This window comes from Dermacentor albipictus, chromosome 2 (genome assembly GCF_038994185.2).
Source record: "Dermacentor albipictus isolate Rhodes 1998 colony chromosome 2, USDA_Dalb.pri_finalv2, whole genome shotgun sequence".
In the NCBI taxonomy this organism is placed as follows: Eukaryota; Metazoa; Arthropoda; class Arachnida; order Ixodida; family Ixodidae; genus Dermacentor; species Dermacentor albipictus.
The window spans coordinates 56,578,512-56,600,784 of NC_091822.1; the positions used below are offsets into that span (position 1 = coordinate 56,578,512).

At 47.1% G+C, this 22,273-nt stretch overlaps 1 protein-coding gene across 1 annotated transcript in view; it reads left to right on the forward strand.

Annotated features, from left to right (window-relative positions):
- The first annotated feature begins 6,652 nt into the window (after positions 1 to 6,652).
- LOC135901832 (neprilysin-1-like) overlaps positions 6,653 to 22,273 on the forward strand; it is a 67,821-nt gene continuing 52,200 nt past the window's right edge. The window contains exons 1-3 of the mRNA XM_065431680.1: positions 6,653 to 6,810; positions 8,595 to 8,722; positions 17,192 to 17,337. Of these exons, the coding sequence (XP_065287752.1) occupies positions 6,793 to 6,810; positions 8,595 to 8,722; positions 17,192 to 17,337 (292 nt within the window). The 5' untranslated portion in view covers positions 6,653 to 6,792. The remainder of the gene's footprint in view (positions 6,811 to 8,594; positions 8,723 to 17,191; positions 17,338 to 22,273) is intronic.

Below are 22,273 nucleotides of genomic sequence, written 5' to 3' on the forward strand. Positions count from 1 at the left end.
CCAATTAGACACGACAAGCGGCTCAGTGTAGGCGATGTTATTCGTTTTTCAAGCAAACAAAAGTGACCTCCTATGAACAAGGAGAGCGTTTTATTGCTGTGTTCAGACAACCCTGCGGGTGACCGCTCGGTGCTTGCGTCGGTCGTTACGCAAATTTGACGTCAGGAGATTGGAATAGAAACATATTGGAATAGTTTTACGTTATAGGGCCCCTAGTTCGTTCTATCATCATCTAGGCATGAATGGCCCATTTATAAGACAACTAACAACAACTAGCACTGAGCTTTTTTTTCGAGAAACAGTAAATGCATGAGAAGCGTGTGTCAATCGGTGGTTCATAGTCACTTGAGGTTGGGCCAAGAAAGAATGATCCACAAAGGTATTAAGGAACGCATAGCTTCGGGACATGGATAAATATTTTTAAAAGTAATTCAAATAGGCTGCGTTCAACGTGTTACGTGTGCAGCTAGCCGATCGAGACTAGTCTTGTAGGAACCTGCCAGCACCATGCTTGCGGGCTGTGGGAGGCGCCGCAAGAACAGCTTGCACAAAATTGGAAGCTGGCTCTCGTTTGCTGAGGCGCCACCCAGCAAATAATGCAACCGGTGCAGGAGTTGTGATGGTCGCTGGTCGCGGAGTTCCTCGGAGAGGAGCTGTTGAAGCCTATTCTGTTGCGATGGCCAGAGGCGTTGCAGGACCGTGCGTTTCAGGTCGTCGTATGCTGTGTTTGTGTGAAGTGATACGCCGGAGCTGAAAACAGGCCCCTACTTGCCGAAACCAAACTCGAGGATTCTTGTGCGAAAATCTGGGAAGCTGAAGCTGTTCGGCGATCGCAGGAGACGTAATCTCGGCGTGTTCGCCGTCAGCAGGAGTAGGAGCAGCGTCGTCTATGGCCAGTGTTCAAAAAAGAAAAAAAAAACATAAGTGTCCTGGATCACCACTTTTTGGGAGCTCGGTTTAGCGGAAGAAAGTATTACAGGTTTTGACACGTTGAAAACGGAGAGCCGCATAGCTTTATTACACAGTAAAAGCAGGTTTGCCAAGTGGCAGTGGTCGGATACCCACACTTCCAAGAAAGAGCAGGGGCCAATGACACCACGTGGAGGTTAGGCGAAGAAGCTGGATTTCCAAGTAGCAGGGACAACATATTGTAGCTGACGGTTGCTACAAATGCATCAGGCCAACCTGCTCAGAACCGTTCTCTTTTCAATGGCTTTCAAGACATTCCTTTAATACGCTGAGCGTGCATTATGCGCTTCCTTTGAGAGAGCCCATATGTTCAGTTTTGTGCGCCCTGTTTGAAGGATAGGCCCAGTGTCAGAGCTATCTTTTGAGTTCAGAAATCACTTGAACTTTCCTAGGACACTCGTTTCTGGCACAGCAGGCTTTGTTTGCGTATTAAGATTATTCGTGGCTTTCCCGAAAGGAGCCCACCTCCCCCCTCTTTAGCCATATGAATGAAACCACTGAAGTCAAGAGTGTCGAGCAGCATTAGTACTTGCACAAGATTAACAAAGTAAGCTCTAAAAGCTACTTATGTCCCAAGATCCGTATATCGTTGTTGTGGAATAATTTTAAACAAGCAGGGTGCAAGTGTGCGATCAATGATTGTCTGCATAAAGACAATACGTTGCGTGATGTTTATGCAGATAATGAAATGGGCCTAGATATTTGGAAAGATAGGCTAATCAGGAGACTGCCTGAGGAACTATTGGAATCTGAAAAAGAATAAGATATCACTAAGAAAATGTATCGTAATTTTCAAACATCTGGAGCTTTCTTTTTGCAGCACACTTTCTGTCAGGCTGTTTTTTGAGATCCAGGTTGATGTCATTTAAGTGCAGCATAAAGCACGCACAGCGGAATTGCTGCAGCTAATCTATGCGACACTTAATAGATAGAAGTATTTCTCATATTAGACTGCTGTTAAGCTTATCTTTCACTACAGTGGACACACCGCAACCGCACAACTGCGCGACCACGCCAACGTGTGCCAGAAACACTTCTCCGTGTCCTTCCCTTCTTTTGCAATAATGGAGTGCCAGGTGGCTCCCCAATAGTTGGTAGAACTCGGGGTCAACATGATGCACCAACTTCTCTAGTACTTCCCCCGTGGTAGTCTTTCGGAAGCTCTTTAACTTCGCTCACGTGCGATACCTTTGGACAGCATTCCTCAGTCGTTTGATGACACCCGCGGGCTCCCGTGTGTATATTTCCCGCTTTTGCCGCGGCTCTGGCGTTTCAGAACCTCTAAACGCAGATACATCATTAGAACAGCTTGTTGGGCTAATTAGCAAATTTTCGCCAAATTTGCACGCTGTGTAAAGGAACACACTACAGACAAGCACACAAGACAAGCGCAGCGTCCCATCTATTCTCAGTGTCATGTTCCATTCTAAAGCGAATTTCATTCACCACAAATGCATGCCATATGATATAGCTTCGGCCTTATGGAAGCACGAAATTAAAAGTCCGTTCATTGTCAAATTATAGTGCACGTCGCAAAAAAAAAAAAAAACGCTCTTAATAAGCTGTTCAGGACCTCAGAACATTACGCTCAGTTAGATGGAGGAAGCTGTGCTGATCATTAAAACCAGCGTTGATATATACATAACTATGTGCTATGACCCTTCTTATCAAAAGTAGCATGAGATGTTTAGCGCTGGCATATCCAATATTTGCACTCATTGTTTACACGTTACATCACCATGTATCTGCAATGTATTCCAGACAGGGCATGTGATGTCGTTGGATGACTGTCGTGCAGACAACCTAATATTCTTTATAAAGAAAGGAAAGAGGAGCCTCTGTTTCACGCTACAACAAAATATAGCTAACAGAATTAATAGATCCATGAAAAACCGCCAACAAAACTGGTGTACCTATGTGGTATTTCCTGGCCGATTGCTTATGAAGGCACCAAATGCCTCTCCATGGTGCCGTTTACAGTAATCCCAGATGGTTAATGCAACGGGAAAGTACGGCGATCTGGCCTTCAGTTGGAGTCTATAAAAAAGCAGAATATAAAGCAGAACGCACCCATGTTTGCCCAATATGACAAGCAATAGTTCGGGGCGATAGCACCAGCATGCACGCAAAGAGCCGGTGCAAAACATATTTGCATAAAGTGTGCAGATCACGTGAGTTGAATGCCGACCGAGTTCTTATGTGAACTGCTCATAAAGTATTAAAAATGTTCCTGTTTTCTTAAAACAAATGCTGGTTACAGCTTCTTTTTGCACTGAACCCCTGTATGCTAAACTTTTGTTTTTTTATGAATAAATAAGGATTTGAAATCTTGCGACTCTTTTTGGTGTAGTTCACTGCCCTACACCCACTATAGAAAACAGCGCTCTATGCATGCGCAATGAATGCCTCGCAGTTGCAAAAACCAAGCAGTGCTCGTCCTCTACATGCAAATAAGTAAACATCTTGCATGGTATGCTATGTATATACCAGGTGTTGAAAATTAAGATTTATGGTTTTATTAAAATTAGACACTGGGAGCCACGCGAAGACTACCTGTGCAAATAAGTTATGTGACCAGGTACATAAAGTGAGAGGACAATTGTTGCTGTCAGGAACCCAATTACTTTAAATTGAATAATTAACTTTATTTTTTGTTGACTGTAGTCAGTCGGCATGTTTGTATTGAAAAAGTGGGGGCAGTCATGTTTTTTTACACGGCATCAGTTGGAAGAATTGTTCTAGCGTGTCTGCGCTCCGAGATATCCGACTCCAACTTTTAATTCTCGTTCACGTGATTGCGCACGCAAGAGAATGAGGATTGGCGCATCATCTCTGATGTGACGCGTCTGTTGTGTGCGGCATTTAGTATGAAAACAGGGCGGAGGCTTACGCAATGATTATAACTGTTCCCCTTCCCCTCTCGGCTGGCGAAATTAAGATATGACAACGCGGTGGGCCGTGCAGGTGTTGCTCTTGCTTCAATAAAACATAAGATACTTGGAAATCAGCAGTCCCTTTCTTTGCGAAGCCCAGGCAAGGACCATGGCCACTCGTCCAGTAACCATCACGCACGCCCACTGCCCTCCGGCTTCTCCGCTCGCGCCTTTACCTCGGCAGGGCAGCTGCCGCCATCGTTACAGATTCCGCGGTCGCGTGTTATGAAAGTGGTTCCGGGTTCTTCGATCTTTTATTTCGCCAGACGAAGGAGGAAGGGGTACAGTTATTGTCCTTGCCAATGCCTCCGCCCCGTTGTTAGACTAAACGCCGCATGCAACAGCCGCGTCACATCAGGGAGAAGCTCTGCGCCGATACCCACTCTCTTGCATGCGTAATCATGCGAACGACAACTAAAATTTGGAATCGGATACCTCGGAGCACAGATATTCCAGAGGAATACCTCCAACTTATACTGTGTTGAAACACGCCTGTCTCTTGCTTAAACAAAAAAAATACCCACGTACTACAGTGAACAAAAAGTTAATCGTTCAATTTTAGTTCACTGGGCTGCCGACAGCGATAATTATCATCTCACTTTGGGCCCCGTTGGCCACATAAATTTTTTGAAAAGGTGGTCTTCGCGTCCCTCCCAGTGCTTAACTTAAAAAAACCAATGAAGCTTAATTTTGAACCCTCTGTATTGAATTTTGAACACTCTACACACAGACGAGACAGCGATACAGGGGACACAGACGATGCTGCGCTGGGCTCGTTTTCTGTGAAATATGGAAGAAATAAGTAACACTTAAGCTTACATATTGCACACTTGCTTGAAAAAAGCTCAGAACAGTCTCGGTAAAATAATGCTTTTGATCCACGCAGGTAACATCTGATTACATTTAGACGCAGGATTTCAACTGGAAATATGCCTCTAAGATTTAATAAGCAAAATTCCAAGGTTTGTACTTCTATTTGTTCATGCAACATGTTGAGTTTTGCTGGTTTCTGAATAGTTGACGGAGAATACTAGTCATCAATTTCTTTAGCTAGCTTTCGTGATCGATGAATTTTTTTATTTATGTTGTCATGGATTAGGTTATGTGGCATTTTATTTACTTTGGCGCTAGTGTTCTGCAAAACGTCCATAAGAGGAAAACTAACTTCCAATGGTTTAAAGCTGCTAGGCAAATGAGCACTGGAATTCTTGCTTCGGAAGAATTTCTGCTATAAAGCTGCAACCAAACTTAGGGGACACACGGCATAGCGCAGCAAGAACTGGCTTCGCCCTATGGCATCCTGTAGCTCTAAGGGTGGCATGATGTTTTACCAACGTGAATTTACTCATTGTCAGCGAAAAAAAAATGACAGCCGGGCTGACAATCCACGTTAATCACATATTGCAATTGCGAAGCAGATCTCGCTCAGTGCTCGAGCCACGCCCATTTTAAATATTGTGTGGCTGGTAACAGTTCTGATTTTAGTTTCCTCTGCCAAATTATTGCGATATGCTGTGAAGTTTCCCTTCTTATTACACCTGAAAGCTTATCTCGCTCCCTGCGTAAAAAAGTTGAGGTGCAATACTGCTTTATTCAATATATTTTCGACACATATCTAGAAAGCATTGGTAGCCACAGAAGTTCCGCTAAGTGCACAAGTCGTGAAGCCTGTCCAGTTTTTACGTCTGATGTTTCGACATATTTTCTAACGTAAATAACCGCAACACGAATTTGAGAATTGTAGTCAATAAGCAAGCTAACCATTTATTGGGGCACAACTTTTAATAGCAATATGCTATATTAACGTGGCGCCAAAACTAAGCAACAGGATTATCTCCAGTTCGCGTTCGCGTTTACAAAAATTCATTTAAACTTGAGCACGCACTACGCACTGGGAGGGTCGATAAGGAGTCATACCAAATCAGTTCAGTAGGATAAAATTATTGCCCAAGAATATGCTTATATTTTTCTTTGAAAAATTTACTAGGGGAGAAAAAAAGAACAGCAAGTTTTTTTCTTCGTTTTCTAATTCTACGCCCGAGTGGAAGCTTGGGCGCGTTAGTGCTACGTCAAGAATCTTTAGTGTCTCCTCATGTGCGCGCCGCCGTTATTTTTTTAATTGTTCGCAGCACCAACTAATTTAGTTATTCGTTTCTTCTGATTACGCTGCAGTCTATACTTAACAGTTAGTAGTTGTGAAGCCCACAGCAGACAGTATTTATGCCTGGAGACGTGATGTGTAGCTTGCGCGGCACTTGTTCAAGAAGCCGTTGGTTTTGCAGCCGTTTTCAGCTATATTCTAAACAAAATAAAGCTTTGAATGTTAAGAGCTCGGCTGAGAGAAAAAAAATTGTAAATGAGAAGAAAGCAATAGCGAAATTTTAGATATATATATTCAGGTGAAGAAATAAACTAAAAGAAGCAGTAGATTCTTTCGGAAATTTAACCAGGTAATCAGTTCAGTCGTGTCGTTATTTTTGTTTGCTTCTAGCTCCCCAGCAGTATACTGACGTCAACGATATCGCAGAATGTAATTCGCCAATACGCCTAACATTTCCCATTTGTGTTCGTAAGCTGCTACGCAAGCTTATGCTGCTGCTGCTGCTGCTGATGATGATGATGATGACGGACCTCTTTTATGGCTCCTACCCACTAATGGGCATAGGACGGGGATCGGGCGGCTGCAGATAACTCGGCAAAGAAGAGAAATTAGGCGGGTCAGTCGAGCTGTATTCTTCGTCTCAACATCATCATCGCCTCAACACGTGCCCGCCGTCGACGGCAGCGAGGACGAAGTCTGCGTCACGTGCTTGGACCGGGGCATGCGCGCGTGGTATCCAGAACCAGCTGCCCTTGAGTAGCGGGCCTGGAAAAAATGCAATAAACAGCCATGAATCCCTACTCCGGGGTAAGTACCACAGCCCACTGTGGCCTCTTATACGCTCGATTCGCTTGGACGCTTGTTTTTAGCCTCCGATAGTTATTTCACGACCATGGTCAGCACTGTCACGGTTGCTTCGGCAGCTGTGCCGCTCCGTCGCGATCACGCTCGCGATGCTTTGGCCGTGCCACTGAGTATACAACAGTTTGTCCAATCCATAACGTTGCCTTCGGACCAATTATCAGCAAGCCTTTTGTTGTAACTTGTACGGATAATTCATTTCCGTTGCAGATAGACAAAGCGCACTGCCTACTTCGGTATCTCAAAGAAAACCTTCTAGGGCATGTTCGTAGGCTAAAGGATTTAGCTTTCTCGTACAGAGTGGAAGTTTAATTTTATGCTTGTGCATTCGCTTGTGCCGTGGCGGAGGGCCTCGGTTAGAATTTTGCGATTTTACAGACTAGTTTCAGTTTAGCTCGAATCCTAAATTTGAAATGGTGAAGGTTGCGAACAGCGCCGCGTGCTGTCGACACAGCATGGCGCTTTGAAAGCGGCAACAAAGCATGCCGACTAGGACATCTTGTATATTAGTTGTTATACGAAGAAAAGTTGCTTATCTTTGATAGGTGAGTGCGTTCGAGATGCCTAAATATGTTATGGTATGCGGGCTGCACTGATCTTTGTATGCTCTAGTGGTCTGCGCGAAAGGCGAAACATTGATACCACACAGCAATCGAGTGCTGCCTTTTTTTACATTCGCACTGCTTCAGTAAACCGTGCAGCCCTCCAACTCTCTCGTTACGCTCAGGAACGACTGCTTATATCTTTGGCTGTAATTACCCTCGAGTCAGTACTAGAACGCAGTGCATCTTTAGCCGGCAGCCGGCAAAATAGATCTGGTGGCAGTATGCTGGCACTTGATTCTGCACTACTAAGCGTACGTGGGAACTGGGAAAGGTCCCTCACTTTATCAGCCCATTTCCCGCAAAGGAGTTTTACCGTGTTTCATTATGGCGCGGCCATGGTGCAATACTGAGCAAGCTTCATTTGTGCTTCGTGCCTATAAACAGTTATCGCTATGTTCGTAAGCCCATAACTGCTCCTGTGCGCGCAAAACTTATCCTTCGTGAGGATAATAAGTTTTTGCAGATAGAAGGTTTCGTCATTGGCTGCTGTTCGTGCACCCATCCATCATGAGACTGGGCGGCTCAATAATGACAAGACTGCAGCGCTAATAGACAATCGCCGGTAGGGCGTAAGCAAGAAAACTTTGATAATGCGAGCCCTGTTCTTCATTTAACAATACGCCTTTTCGAGTTAGTGTTGTTCCTAATGGCTCTAAGCGGGTCTTGGGGATTCATATTTATCAATGTGAACCCAGTAGACGACGGGACAAGTTATACGGACCAGCGCTTCCAACAATCCCGTTCGTATCAGAAATCCCATAGGTAATGATACCCGCCATGTTTTTGTGCGGTTAGTTCAGGAGAGTTTTAGTGTTGGGACTTTACCGCGACGGTCACGCGGTGTTTTTCTACCTGCAAAACCAGCTCGCTCTTATTACAGTGACCAGCATGTTATATTCTAGCGTTCATTTTGCAAGCGCCACACTGGCGCGTCTGGTAGCCTAAGGCACTTCGGTTGTTGTCTTACGCAAGCACTCTAAGTTCTGACGGCGGCCGTTCCACTCTATTTTTCACCGCCACCAGGGCGCCAGCCAATTAGCCACTCTCCTAATTAAATATTAAACCATATGTATTGTACTGTTGCTTCCGTAAATACTATGTTACCTCTGGTGTACATACTTCCAGGACACCACGTCCCGCGACACGACGCTGGAGATGAGAGACACCACTGCGTCCACGACCTACTCCAAGGCGGCCTCCTCGTCCAAGTACTCCACCAGCGCCAAAACCACAGGCCTCACGGCATCGGCGATGTAAGTGTGATCGATTACCTGCGGTACTAGAATTATTGTAGTGTTTGCAGCTATACTTTCAACGCGTGTATAAAAATACGGCCGAAACTTCATTAAAAGGAGATTTATCCTTGTGCTACGCTTTATACACTGGCTTTGCGTTTTCGCGTTGGTACGCTAAACGTTATTGCTTCTATTCCCTTAGATTTGAGTAGCACTGCCTATCCCCGGGCTGTTCTAGCTCATGGCTTAGAAGCAACGCTCGCCTTCTTTGGTCGAGGCATGGTTACAGCCAGAGAGCCGGCGCAGTTGTGAAAAGTGCCAATAATCGCAAAAATGAACGAGCGCGCTTAAGCTAATTATGTGCGCGCCGCTTGCTACTTGGCGCTTGCCCAGTGCCTGCGTCTTTATCGTGTGAAGGGGGCGGGGCTTCGGAATCAGTTGACGGCGATGTGGCTTTCGTGTCAAGAGGTCCCAGGACCCCCTAAGTATTGGTACTCCGTTTACCTCAAATGAACTTTTAGTAGATAGATAATAGAGACGGGCTATCTTAAAACTCCCGTGTTAGCGTAACACTTCACATTACTCACAAAAGCAAAAAAATTGAGTTTTATTCTAAATGTTATTCATTACCCACTGCATATATGCTCTTGCTATTTGGATATAATAGGAGTTATAGGGTATAGGCCAAGATTGTAGCAATATTTTACTTGATAGAAAAAAGTGCAAATGACTTTGAGTGACCATGCTGAAAGCTTCCTAAACGATGCTTCGATATAAAAGCGCGATATGTGCGATATGAGACGCCACGCCTGTGTCTTCTTTTTCACAACAAAGCTGCTAAGGGCAGTTCCGCAGAGGTTTTCGTGCGGCGACGTGCGGTGACGTGCGACGGCATGGAGAATATCCAAAGTAGATACAACGCAAAGTGTGTTGGAGCGCTGCATATGCTTTTAAGCGTAACGAGCAAAGCTTATGAAATAATAGTTATTTTGCGTATATTTCACTAGAATAGACAACTAGTGAGCGCGGTATATTCAACCAGTAATCTGTAATTGTTTTTTGTCACGCTGCGTTATGCCGTCTCCACGCTGGAGGTCAGCCAGGGCGAAGACAGCCGCCGTGGTGTCACAACGCATCCTGCCTGGGCGCAGTTAATAAGAACAGTCAGCTACAAAAGCACTCGCATGCAGTAACAGTAGACCGCTGGAAATTCGAAAGGATGTGAGAACTCTCTTATATTTCGCTGTGTTTGCGGTATATGTTGGCTGACCCACATGTATCAATGAAGGTTTCCTTTTTTCTGTGTCCGAACGCGAACGCCAACCTGTGACGTCATCAACGCATTATCTTCATGCCTACAAAAGGTTTTGGAGGGAGGCCGGTAATTCGACCCATGAATCTCAAAGACGCGGGAAGAAGCGCGTTTTGGTTAGTCTGATACTGTCAAGTGCTTTAATATAGTCCCTACTAGGAATCCCGCTCATGCTAACGAAATACGCATTTAAGCAGGAGTTCCACGTTTCATAGACTCGAGCAGTAGCCTACATCGGTGGTAGTAGAAAGCCTTTGTATATGCGGAAATATCCGACCCCAAGTTCACCGTTAATTTAGAGCAGAATGCTGATGCATAAGTGAACATGTCTTCATTGCGCAGGAGGCAGTTTAAGGGTGTGGGATGGGGCAGTGACGAATAACCATACTTACTCGATTCAGACGCCTTCCTCGACTGCAACGCGCACCTGATTTCCAGATTTTCATGGCGCGAATTGAAAAATGTGATGCCCATGGCTGTTCACTTATATACCTGATAAGAGGTAGAGTAATCATTATTTTCTATAATTTTGGTGAACCGAAATCTACCCCACCCTTGCCGACAGTAAATTGGGTATCACTATCATCGCAGTCGGACGCTTCCTTCTCACTAATTAGAAATTCTATTATCTTGCGTGCCAAAACCACGATGGGATTATGAGACACGACGTAGTAGGGGACTCCAGAATAATTTTGGCCACCTGGGTCTCTTTAGCGTGCACCGAAACCTAACTACACTTGTCTTTTCGCATTTCCCGTTCATCGAAATGCGGCTACTTTGGGTGAAGTTGAATCGGCGAACGCGAGTTCAGCATCGCAACACCATAGCCACTGTGCTACCAAGACGGGCCACTTAATCACTACCAAACATTTTTGGGGCCTACCATAGATTTTGAGATACCGCACTTCTTTAGCGTCTTGCAGATGATAGCAGTTCAGCTACAAGCAATGTGTGTATTGTGGCTGGGAGACTATGTGTCGATTTGTATGGATTACATATATCTTGAATGGCCGTGACGATATCGCGTAAGGGCTGCAGTTTTCGAATCTCTCATAATTCGGACGTGCAAATTATTTTTGTACAAAATGTTCCCAGTAAAACATGCGCGATAGAATCGAGGAAACACGATATTTGTTATTCTGTGCCTAAGGTGTCATACCTCGACGTACCTAGTCTGGAGGATTGGCGAAGAATGTTGGCACATACGAGATGTCAAAATCAAAGACTATGAAGTGAATAAAAAATCAGTGAATATGTGGCTCTACTCCATTAACATGTCGCTTTTCATTAGTGATAATCTGTGAGCCAACAACAAAAGTAAAAGCTTTATGTAGGACCCTTTTTTTGTTACGCAGAACACAGATGCGCTTAGTAACGCCGTTCTTGTGTTCAGCATCCTTAAATACCATGTCATATAAGCCTATTCGTTGCCAGTTGCACTCGAGATCCACTATACCCTTCGTATATACATCCTCGAAAAGTGTTCCCCATGGACTATACGTAATCGTAACGTGGAACATCTCAAATATTTTCTGTAGCGGTGTCTGGCTTGAGTGCTAAGGCACCATGGCAAAAAAACAAAGTAAAAGATCCGAGGATATCTAAGCGCGTATTATGAGTTGTGAATTCGATATCATTTATTATCAATTGAACGCCGCTGAGCGATCCTTCGAGTTGTGAACCCCTCGCGGGTAAGCGAGGGCGCTGAGACGCGTTGCCAACGCGTCCTAGACACCATAAGGCAGGTGCACTTCCATCCTTGACGTCGTGCTACATTGCCCGAGTGCCATAGAATGAATAGGGACGCTTCCGAATAAACGCAACACCTCCTAGCTAGCAGCCCTGTGCAGTCTGTTTATGACGTCATGCTACTTGGACCGAAATTTGCATTGCCAAATTCGGCGGGACGAACGCGGTTTGCCAAAATGACCGTGGCTTCCTAGGGAGCATTCCCATTAGATACTATGGCAGTCAAGCGCGGTATATAGCATGGCGTCGGGGATCGAAGTGCAGAGGCCTTTTGCTGTGAAGGGGGCGTTGTTAAGCAGCGCAATCTTGATGTCAGCGCTTTCGTCACGCTGCGCTTCGCAATGGAAATCGCAGTCCAAGTAGCAGTATTTCATGAAACAAAGTGCCCATCCATCTTTTCTAGGAGGCGCTGGCTCAGCCTAGTGCGTAAGGCACTCGACTTCGGACCATGAGGACCATCAATGTTTCACTGCGCAGCTCTTAGGCGCTCGTCCCTGCGTTAAGCGTCAGCGTGCCTCGGCGTCGTACTTCGTAACCGAGCAAACGAGCATAACGAAAGACGACAGTCGCCTCACACTTCGTTTGCAACGTGCCGACCGAGAGAATGGCTGCGCCAGCTACTCTACTCACAGCGTTGTCTTCCTAATATAAAGCGTGCACCTATACAGTAATACACAATATTGACATGCGAAATGGAAACCCGTGTAGAGACGCTCAAATTTCACGTTAGGGAGGATCGTAATCATCGGTGAATTTTTTTTTTCCTTTCAAATTTATTCGTTTTTTTAAGCATAAATTTCCTGATAGCGATTACCGAGGCGAAATTATAAGGCACTCGTGCGGTCAAGTACCACGCGTATAACACAGTCTTTAAAGAGCGAGGGGGGCGTTTTGTCGCGGCGGTGCCTTCTCCCCATACGCAATTCCTGGCGCACCAGCATGGCAGCAGGTGTGCCTTTTCGCCCGCTCTGTGGCGTGGAGGCGCGCACGCCATGTGCCGTAGCACTAAATGGGAATTTGGCTGCCGCTTCGCTGCTACAGACGCCGGCTTTGTCAATCAGCGGTCGGTTTGATGCTTTTGCATCAATATATCCTCCAAGGTACCGACCAACCCAGCAGCACAAAGTGTCCATGCCAAACTTGGAAGGTGGCAAAGAAAGCTTCGCTTCAACACTAACATGAGCAGCAGTGGCAACCATGATCACATATAAGCGACAGCAACAAAGGATCGGGAGGCAAATGTCAGGCTAAGAAAACACACTCAGGAACGTGGAATTATTTTAGAGTTAGAAAAGGAGAAAATAGGCGAAGTTATAGGAATAGGGCGATGGCTTAGGTTTCCGTAGAAGAGCAGAATGAAAGAGGAGAGACTGAAATGGACGTATAAATAATTTGTAACGAATAGGTGCAGAAAAGACGGATCATGACACAGATGACAACACAGCCCAGACACAGCTTTCTGATGAGTATACTGCTACACGCGTGTGGTATTTGTTTGAACGAGGCGCGTGGGCACCATCACTCCAGAAAAGAGGAGGAAGAACGAACTGGGCTCGCGCTGAAAATCTAACCGGTCAGTGCTGCAACCACTGTTGTAAATATAACCTATAAATAGTTGCTCGTCTTACTGACTCGTCCTTCGCGTAACATTGTGGTGGAGGTGGAACGTTCCCCGTCCTCGCCACGGAGCTCCGAAGCGGCCGCACCGTCTTCTCCTCAGTCATGGCTTCCAATGGACCCACCCCGTTGCCTGGTCGCTCCAGAGCTCGCACCTGATCAAGTCACCACCCTATACCGCCTTTTGCTTTCCTACCGCGACATATTTGACACTGCGAATCGACCACTTGGTCAGACGGCCTTTGTTAAGCATCGGATCAACACTGGTGATGCTGTTCCCATTCACCGCCGACCGTATCGCGTGTCCACGGCAGAGCGGCAAATTATTCAGCAGGAAGTAAACAAGATGCTCGCCGGAGGCATTGTTAAGCCCTGGTGGAGTCCTTGGGCGTCGTCGGTCGTGCTCGTAAAAAAGAAAGATGGCACGTCGCGTTTCTGCGTTGATTACCGGCACCTAAACCCAATCACTAAAAAGGACATTTACCCTTTACCACGAATCGACGACGCTGTTGATTGCCTTCACGGTGCCAAATACTTTTCGTCCATCGACGTTCGATCTGGTGATTGGCAGATCTCCGTCGATGAACGAGACCCAGGAAAGACCACTTTCGTCACTCCAGATGGCTTCTACTAATTCAAAGTTATAGCGTTCGGTTTATCCATTGCCCCAACACGTTCAAGCGGGTGATGGACTATCTGCTTCAAGGTTTCAAATGGTCAACTTGCCTTTGTTACCTCGACGACGTCCTTGTGTTTTCTCCTACATTTGAGACGGACGTTGACCGCGTCGCAGATATCCTTGATGTCTTCCGCAAGGCTGGGCTCCAAATTATGGGCTCATCGAAGTGTCACTTCGGGCGCCGACAGATTACAGTGCTAGACCATCTCGTCGATGCTCCCGGAGTACAACCCGACCCGGATAAGGTTCGAGCAGTAACTGCTTTTCCTGTAACTCAGTATGTCGAACAAGTTCGGAGTTTTGTAGGGCTCTGTTCTTATTTCCGACGGTTCGTGAAAGATTTCGCAGCAATCGCTCGACCACTCACTGAACGTAGGGTTCCCTCAGGCTGCCGCATTTTCACGCCTTGTCACGACTCTCACCAATCCACCGGTCTTGGCCCACTTTAACCCGTCCGCACCTACAGAGGTCCGCACCGTTGCCAGTAGTTACGGGATCGGCGCCGTCTTATCGCAACGCCAACACTGACACGACCGCCTTCTAGCCTACGCTAGCCGGCTCCTCACAACTGCAGCGCGCAACAATTCGATTACCGAGCGCGAATGTCTTGCTCTCGTCGGGGCTGTTTCATAGTTCCGCCCATATTTATTGGCAAGCCCTTCTCAGTAATCACAGACCATCATGCGCTCTGTTGGCTTTCGTCGCTCAAGGATCCCACTGGCTGGCTCGGTCGTTCGGCCCTCCGACTACAAGGATATCCTTACACAGTGACTTACAAGTCGGTACGCCAACACCAGGACGCAGATTGCCTCTCTCACTACCCAGTCGAAGATGCGACCTCTACATCTGATACTGACACCAAGGCCTTTGTTCCCTCTGTTTCTCCACTGCCCCATGTCGCCGACGAGTAGCGCCGTGACCCGTCCTTACATATCATCATTGACCGCCTGGAATCGTCACTTGCCGACAGTTCCCTTCGCTTATTCCCACTTCAAGGTGGCGTACTCTACCGCCACAACGTTGACCCCAAACGCCCTGCATTACTCTTTGTGATCCCTAAACACCTTCGCTCGGCTGTTCTCCACAAACATCACGACCTCCCTATTGCCGGACATGTGTATGTGTCACGTATCCGCCGACGCTTCTTTTGGCAAGGGCTTGCTCGCTCCGTTGGGAGATACGTAGTTGCCTGTGTGAAATGCCAGCGATGCCAGACACCATCGACGCTCCCTGCTGGGTACCTTCAACCACTCGACATTCCCGCGGAACCATTATTTCGGGTTCGTTTAGACTTACTTGCCCCTTTCCCTCTTTCTACCTCTGGAAAGAGGTGGATCGCTGTGGCCATGGATTACACCACGCGCTACGCCACCACCCGAGCGCTTCCTGCAAGCTGCGCCACAGATGTCGCCGATTTTCTTCTAGGCGACGTGATTTTATTACATGGAGCTCCGCGACAACTTCTCACAGACTGCGGCCGGATATTCCTGTCAAAAGTTATGGCGGACATCCTGCAGTCCTGTGCCACGAGGCATAAGCTATCTACGTCATACCATCCGCAAACATATGGCCTCACGGAGTGTCTCAATCGCACTCTCACAGACATGCTCGCGAAATATGTCTCTTCAGACCACGCTGACTGGGGCCTCGCTCTACCATATGTCACATTTGCTTATAATTCCTCCCGCCACGACCCGGCTGGCTATTCCCCATTTTCCCTTGTGTTCGGCAAAGAACCCGCACTGCCCCTCCACACAACCCTCCCTGTTCACGCCACACCGACAAGTGTATATGCACTTGACGCCATCGTCTGCTGTGCCCACGCAAGAGAAATTGCCCGTGACGGCCTCCTGAAATCCCAAGAGAGCCAAAGGCGTTTGTACCACCGGCGACACCGAGACGTGCACTTCCCGCCTGGTTCTTTGGTGCTTCTATGGTCTCCGTCGCGTCAGGTCGGCCTGTCAGAAAAACTGCTGTCTCGTTACACAGCCCCATACCGAGTGCTTCGTGCCGTGACTCCCGTTACCTACGACATCGCCCCTGACGCTCCATCTGCTTCCCAGTCCAGTGATGCCGTGCACGTTACACGACTGAAGCAGTATCACCCTCCCAGTGATGACATTTAGACGCTCCGGGACGTCGTTTCTGCCACCCGGGGATTGTGCTACACGCGTGCGGTATTTGGTGGTTTGAACGAGGCGCGTGGGCGCCATCACTCCAGAAAAGAGTAGGAAGAACGAACTGGGCTCGCGCTGTGAATCTAACTGGTCAGCACTGCAACGGCTGTTGTAAATATAACCTGGAAATAGTTGCTCGTCTTACTAACCCCTTTTTCGCATAACAATACTGACGAGGTCGCAGAGGTCCTCTCTATAGGACAGAAACACTTATGGTCAGTTCCACTAGGCGATCTAGAGCGTTGAATTCGCGAGAGATAAAAAAAAAATCTGGCACGGGCCGACCCAATCCAGATCGACCACCGATAAATAAACATGCTCCGGCAGAGAGCGGAGTGGAAGCTGGGCGCCCACCTTATGCGCTAGTCATATCGCGATTTCATCATTTGCACCTTAAAAATAGTTTTGTAAAGCACGTACAGCTCGTTGTCGTCGCTGCTGCTACTTTCCGAGGACCTAGAGCTGCTGTCAGAATCACTCGAGGCAAGAAGCATGGCCGCAGGGTTGGACGACGCCGTTTCGAGAGTGTAAACTGCACAGGGTTACTGAATGACGCCCCAAAAAGAGCTGAAAACAGCCAAGCCACCCTACCAATGCGGAAATGACGCTAACGCGTTGTCAGTGTTCCGGTGACATCCGTCTCTGCTTCGCGGTTGAGCCGGTTAATGCCAATCGACCAGTGGAAAACGCAAATTTGCCCGAGATCAATCAGTGGAATTCAAATGCTTTGCCGCAAAGGAAGAAACCGTGCTCCAGACCGACCAGTGGAATTCACCATTGGAATTTTGTTTGCTGACGACTATGAGAAAGATATGCAGGTGATTTTGCTTCGTCTTGTATGTCCGAAAAGAAATTGTAAGCTGTTCAAAAAAGTGATCAGTGCCATGATGCCTAATTATATTGTTGATACTCACGCTCTGCTGGTCTGCCCTTGCTCCTACGCTCCTACTCAGGCGCGAAAGTGGCAGCGGAGGCTCGGCCGGCCCAAAGAGACGGTCAGGTGGCACCTCGTACTGGTGGTTCGTGGTTGGCGCCGTTCCGGTTGCCACTTTTCTACTTGTCACCATACCCATTGCCGCCTTCCTCAAGAGTTTCGTGGGTGAGTATACGGTGCCATTTCTTCGCTTACTGGCTTCGTTAATTTCACTGGCACAGCGCAACTCTCGGAAACAGTTGGCGATTGATAATAGTAGCCGAAACGTGCACGCCGTTAGCAACATGAGCTTCACTTTTGCTGGACAAAGTACGAATTACTGAATAGGTGGAAGTTTTTACATCTTGGTGAATAGAACTGAGGGACACGAGCGAGTTCGCTTCCATGGCATACACATTCGCTTCATCTGTGACGAGGAAGTACTCGTAGCGATTCTATGGCGCCCGTTGATGTAGCGGCCACTGCTCGGGCAGATGAGAGACTGCGACAACGCTATAACAACTTTGCAATTTATTGTCGGGCATTCATCGCAAAAACGCGGTGCGGCCAAAATGATAAAACACCGGTGGAATAGACAACGAGAAAGAGAGGATAGAGAAGATAGCGCGGAATTCTGGGAGTACAAGGTTGCTTGGCTAGAAAGAGAAACGGAAACTTGTAAGGGAAACAAAAATTGCAGCGGTTTAAACACATGGTTGCAACACAGTCCCCGCTTGGTATAACAAGATACCACTATGTAGGCTATGGAATAGTACATCAGTCCTCGTGCGCTATAGCACGGACAGTCTCAGTCACCGACCGGGAAAATGTATTCACCACACCACCGGTCGCCATCTTCACATCAGCCTTTTTCACTTTTCCATCCTCGCTGAGAAACGTACTCACTACGCGGGCCATAGGCCACTGAACGTTCTTGTTCTTCAGGAGCACTAGAGGGAACTGCCACTTGCGCCGGCTTTGCAGCGTAGTCACGAAGCACCGTCGCCAGCGGTGCCACATAGAATCGGCGAGCATTGGACTTGACGCCACTGACGCCTATGCAAATCTCTACAGTCAAAGAGACCAGGTGAAAAAGTGTTTGCACCCGTCTTTTGGGTCAGGAGCATTGCGGGAGTCAGAATTTTCCAGCACTCGGCGTCTGTGGATACTGGAACTAGAGGCCTTGTATTTATGGCGGCTATAACTTCAGCCAGAAACGTCACCAGTACTTAGTGGGTGAGGCGCATGGGGTGTTCTGACAACATGGAATCTAAGGCGCGCCTGACAACGCCGATCATTCTTTGCCAGACTCCGCCCATGTGAGAGGCGTGGGGAGGAATAAATACCCGGCTGCACCCCAACGTTGCGACAAATTTGTGGACTCTTTCGATATCCAGGTCACCCACATTGAGCTGCAGTTCGGAGCACGCTCTACTAAAATTTGTGCCATAGTCAGAGCATAGCTGTTTTCCCGGGCTTCTAATGGCAAAGAATGTTGTCAAGGCATTTTTAAAGCTTGAAGTGTCCATGAATTCCATGACTTCGTATGAACTGCGCGTACACTCATGCACGTGAACATTACAGCCCAACGCTTGCCATGGGCTTTGCCACGTCTACTGCCACGTGCAATCACTTTTCATGGTTCGAAAACGTCAAGACCCACACAAGGGAAGGGGGGCGCTGTGCTAAGCCGCTCGGTCGGCAGGTCTGCCATTTTCTGCTCTTATTGCTTGCCTCGTAGCTTGCATTTGTGCATGTACGAGCAGATCCGACATTTAGTCCCATCGAGCCAGACGACGGCTGCTCGGATCGCTCCTTCGGTGAGGTGCCGACCTTGGTTCTTGAAGTCTTCCTGATAGTGGTTTATGAGGAGCATGGCAACATGGTGGTGTCCAGGGTTGACAATGGACGTAGACTCGTCCTAGGTCCACTGGGCCTTTTTTAGATGACCACCCATTTTCAGCAGTTCTCTGCGTCGATCGACCAATGGGTAGAGCTTCCACAGTGGGCTAGATTTTCCGATGTTCTTCTCCTGATCTAGGCACTGTAGTCCTTAAGAGTACACCTCACTCTGTACTAAACGAAATATGACGGTCTTAGCTCAAGCCTGGTGTTCTGCAGATTGTGGAGTTGGAGTGAGTGAACGAATGTCCTGAACAGACTTGCTGTGGCGAAAGGTGCTCGCCGCACGTACGGGAACTGCCATTGCATGCATCAAGCTGGTCCAGCTCGAGAAGCACACGAACCTACCGGGGTCAATCCATTTCATGCTCACAGTAGTCGCAATGCTAGGTGCTTGAGGCCGCACGTCGACGTGAAAGTCAGGACGAATGAGTTCAAACCTGCCCCGTAGAACTTCCGAGCACTGTTCATGGCATCGTAGAAATGCTCGACCAGTCAGCCAGCGTGACTACCGAAGCTGCGGCATGGGTACGAACCTTGTGCCGAGATCTGCAGGATTAATGCCAGTCGGAACATAGGGCCACTGATCCGACCGAGTCGATCTCCCGATGCGTTGCATTCGGTTGCAAACGTACACATAGAACCTCCTAGTCTCATTGAGTACATAGCTGAGGACGATATTGCTGTCACAGTAGACCTTTCCAGTGCGCAACATAGTATCCATTCCTCTTTCCATGAGCTTTGGCAGCTCTACTGCCAAGACTGGGCTACCTGTGAGCCTAGCAACAGTGTGTTCAGAACGTGCCGCCAGCTTAGATTTCGCCATGAAAGCCTCACATGACACCCACCGTCTTGGGTCGTGGTATTCAGATGTGGCGCCACAGAGGCGACTGTCGTGTTTGTTGCGTGTGGAAACATGTGCCCTTCTTTCCGACGGGCCGTAGTTAGCGAGGCGTGTATGTACTTACGAGGCACATGCAAATTTTCAAGCACCTTCAAGGAATCCTTCCAGTATTCCCATTCTTTTTTCTTCTCATCAGCAACTGCGGCATTCCAGTCACAGTTCTCTGTAATAAGCTCACGGAGAAGAGTCTTTCTTCGATGGTGACGGAAGCCGCAGATCCTAGAGAGTCAGACAAGCTATTCACGGTCGACAAGCTGCCATTTCGGGTAAATAGTCTCTGTAGTTTTAGATCCCTGGAGGTAAATACGTCTCCTCTCAAATCGCAGCAGATTCCCAGACTGCGTGGAAAGGGGGGGGGTGGCGGTCGGTCGACGCCCAGGTGAAGATCTTGCAAGTCATTTGCTCGATCGTCCCTTGGGAATGCCTCCATCACTAAATTTCTGTTACAAGTGATTTTGTGCAGCCTAAGGTTCGAAGCTCCTCACATGAGTTGTGTGCGCTTAGTAGGCTGACAGTTTCTTGCTCGATGGGAAGCAACTTCAGTCCATTGCCAACATAAAAATGGCTGTCCACAAATTGTGTGGCATCCATGCCAAATTCGTCTTCCCCTCTACGTGCTATCCTCTGAAGGGCATAGTTTGCAACAGCAGGCGACGGACTGTTACCAAAAAAGTTACACCGTTATCCAGTACTCTACAAGGTCATTGTGAACGTAGTTGTTGCAGAACCACAGGAACCGTGGACAGTTACTATGGTCTTCGGGCACGCTGAAGCAGTAGAGTATCTGCTTAATATCTGTTGTCACTGCAATGAGCTCCTTCCTGAAACGGATAACACCTAACAGACTATTCATCATGTCTGGTCCAATGAGCAGAACGCTGTTCAAAGAGATGTTCCCGTACTGTGCACTGGAATCAAAGACAATTCTAGTTTCTCTTGGCTTCTGTGGATGGCACACGTCAAAGATAAGAGGGCACCAGCATTCTTCTCAGTCTCTAAAGGGTAGAGCTTCTTCCGCATGGCCATATTTGAACATTTTTTTCTATGAATGCTACGAAATGCTTCATTGCTTCTGGTTTCTTATCGAGAGCGCATTTCGAGGTAGCGAGGCGGTATTCTAGGAGAACACGGTTGCTTGGCTAAAGAGAGAGCGCTAAACTTGTAACAGAAACCTAAATTGCAGCGTTTTCAACATAAAGTTTCAACACACTCGTGATTGCCTTTTCACGGCATTGTCCTAGCTTCGCTTATCAGGATTCAAACAGGCATGTTAGAACAACCTTCAAAGATTCCAAAGCAGCCAGAAATTTCAGTCCATGTGAGACTATAAGGAAGTTGTTTGATTTGACTAACCCAGTCATTATATTGAACTGCTCTTGTCCAAGTGTGGGTGTTTGTCAGCAACCAATCAACAAAGGACTAACGTTTGGGATCTGTGGAGTGCACAGCCCACGGGAGTACCTGGCCGATCAATTGGGTATTCGTAATAACTGCTGTGAGATAAACAATCATGCCATTTCATTTAAATATCTTACCCAATACTTGTATATTTTAGCAAGCCACAGAACATAGCCATACCCGCTTTGAAAAATGCTTTTTTCCATTTAGTGCTTCATATGTGACACAGGCACTAGTTGTAACCTACAGTATAATAATCAAGATTAAGAAATAGAGTAACTCACTTGTCGCCAGTACATTCCTTTGGCGATCGCTTAATTTGACCTTGAACTATATTCAATTCAGCGTGCCGAATCGTGTATAGGAAAGAGCAGTATAGCATACTTATAATATTTGGACACGTATTCGATGGAGTACATAACGTCGCCAAAAGAAGAAATGATAATGCAAATAAAAAAATCTTTCCTGTTCGCTTGCGCAATGACAATGAGGCGCCTACATATATACGGGTTCGACCCCCCACGATCTGTTTTGCATCTAGCAGTGCAAAACGCACTACAGAATTCCATGCGCAGTGACAGTAGCGGATTGCGTTCTGCATGAGAGAAGGTCATGGAGCTCCCTCGCTGAACGCATACGTAATCCGTTTCTTGACATTATAATAACGTCCATCTTGGAATAACATATATGCTCAGAGAAAACCCACAGGTATAAAGATCCTAGGAGCTGCCACCCAAAATCTGGCAAACTGTAAGGCCAGGAATGTGGATCAGGTTTTTTTTCCCATCATGTCTGAGCAGTGACATAACCTAACTGGTGCTTCGAACAACAAAAATTAAAGAAAATTAATGCTTTATTTCACAAATAAATATTTTTATTCTTCTTGAAAAATGTATACAAGGTCAGTATGTGTCTTTT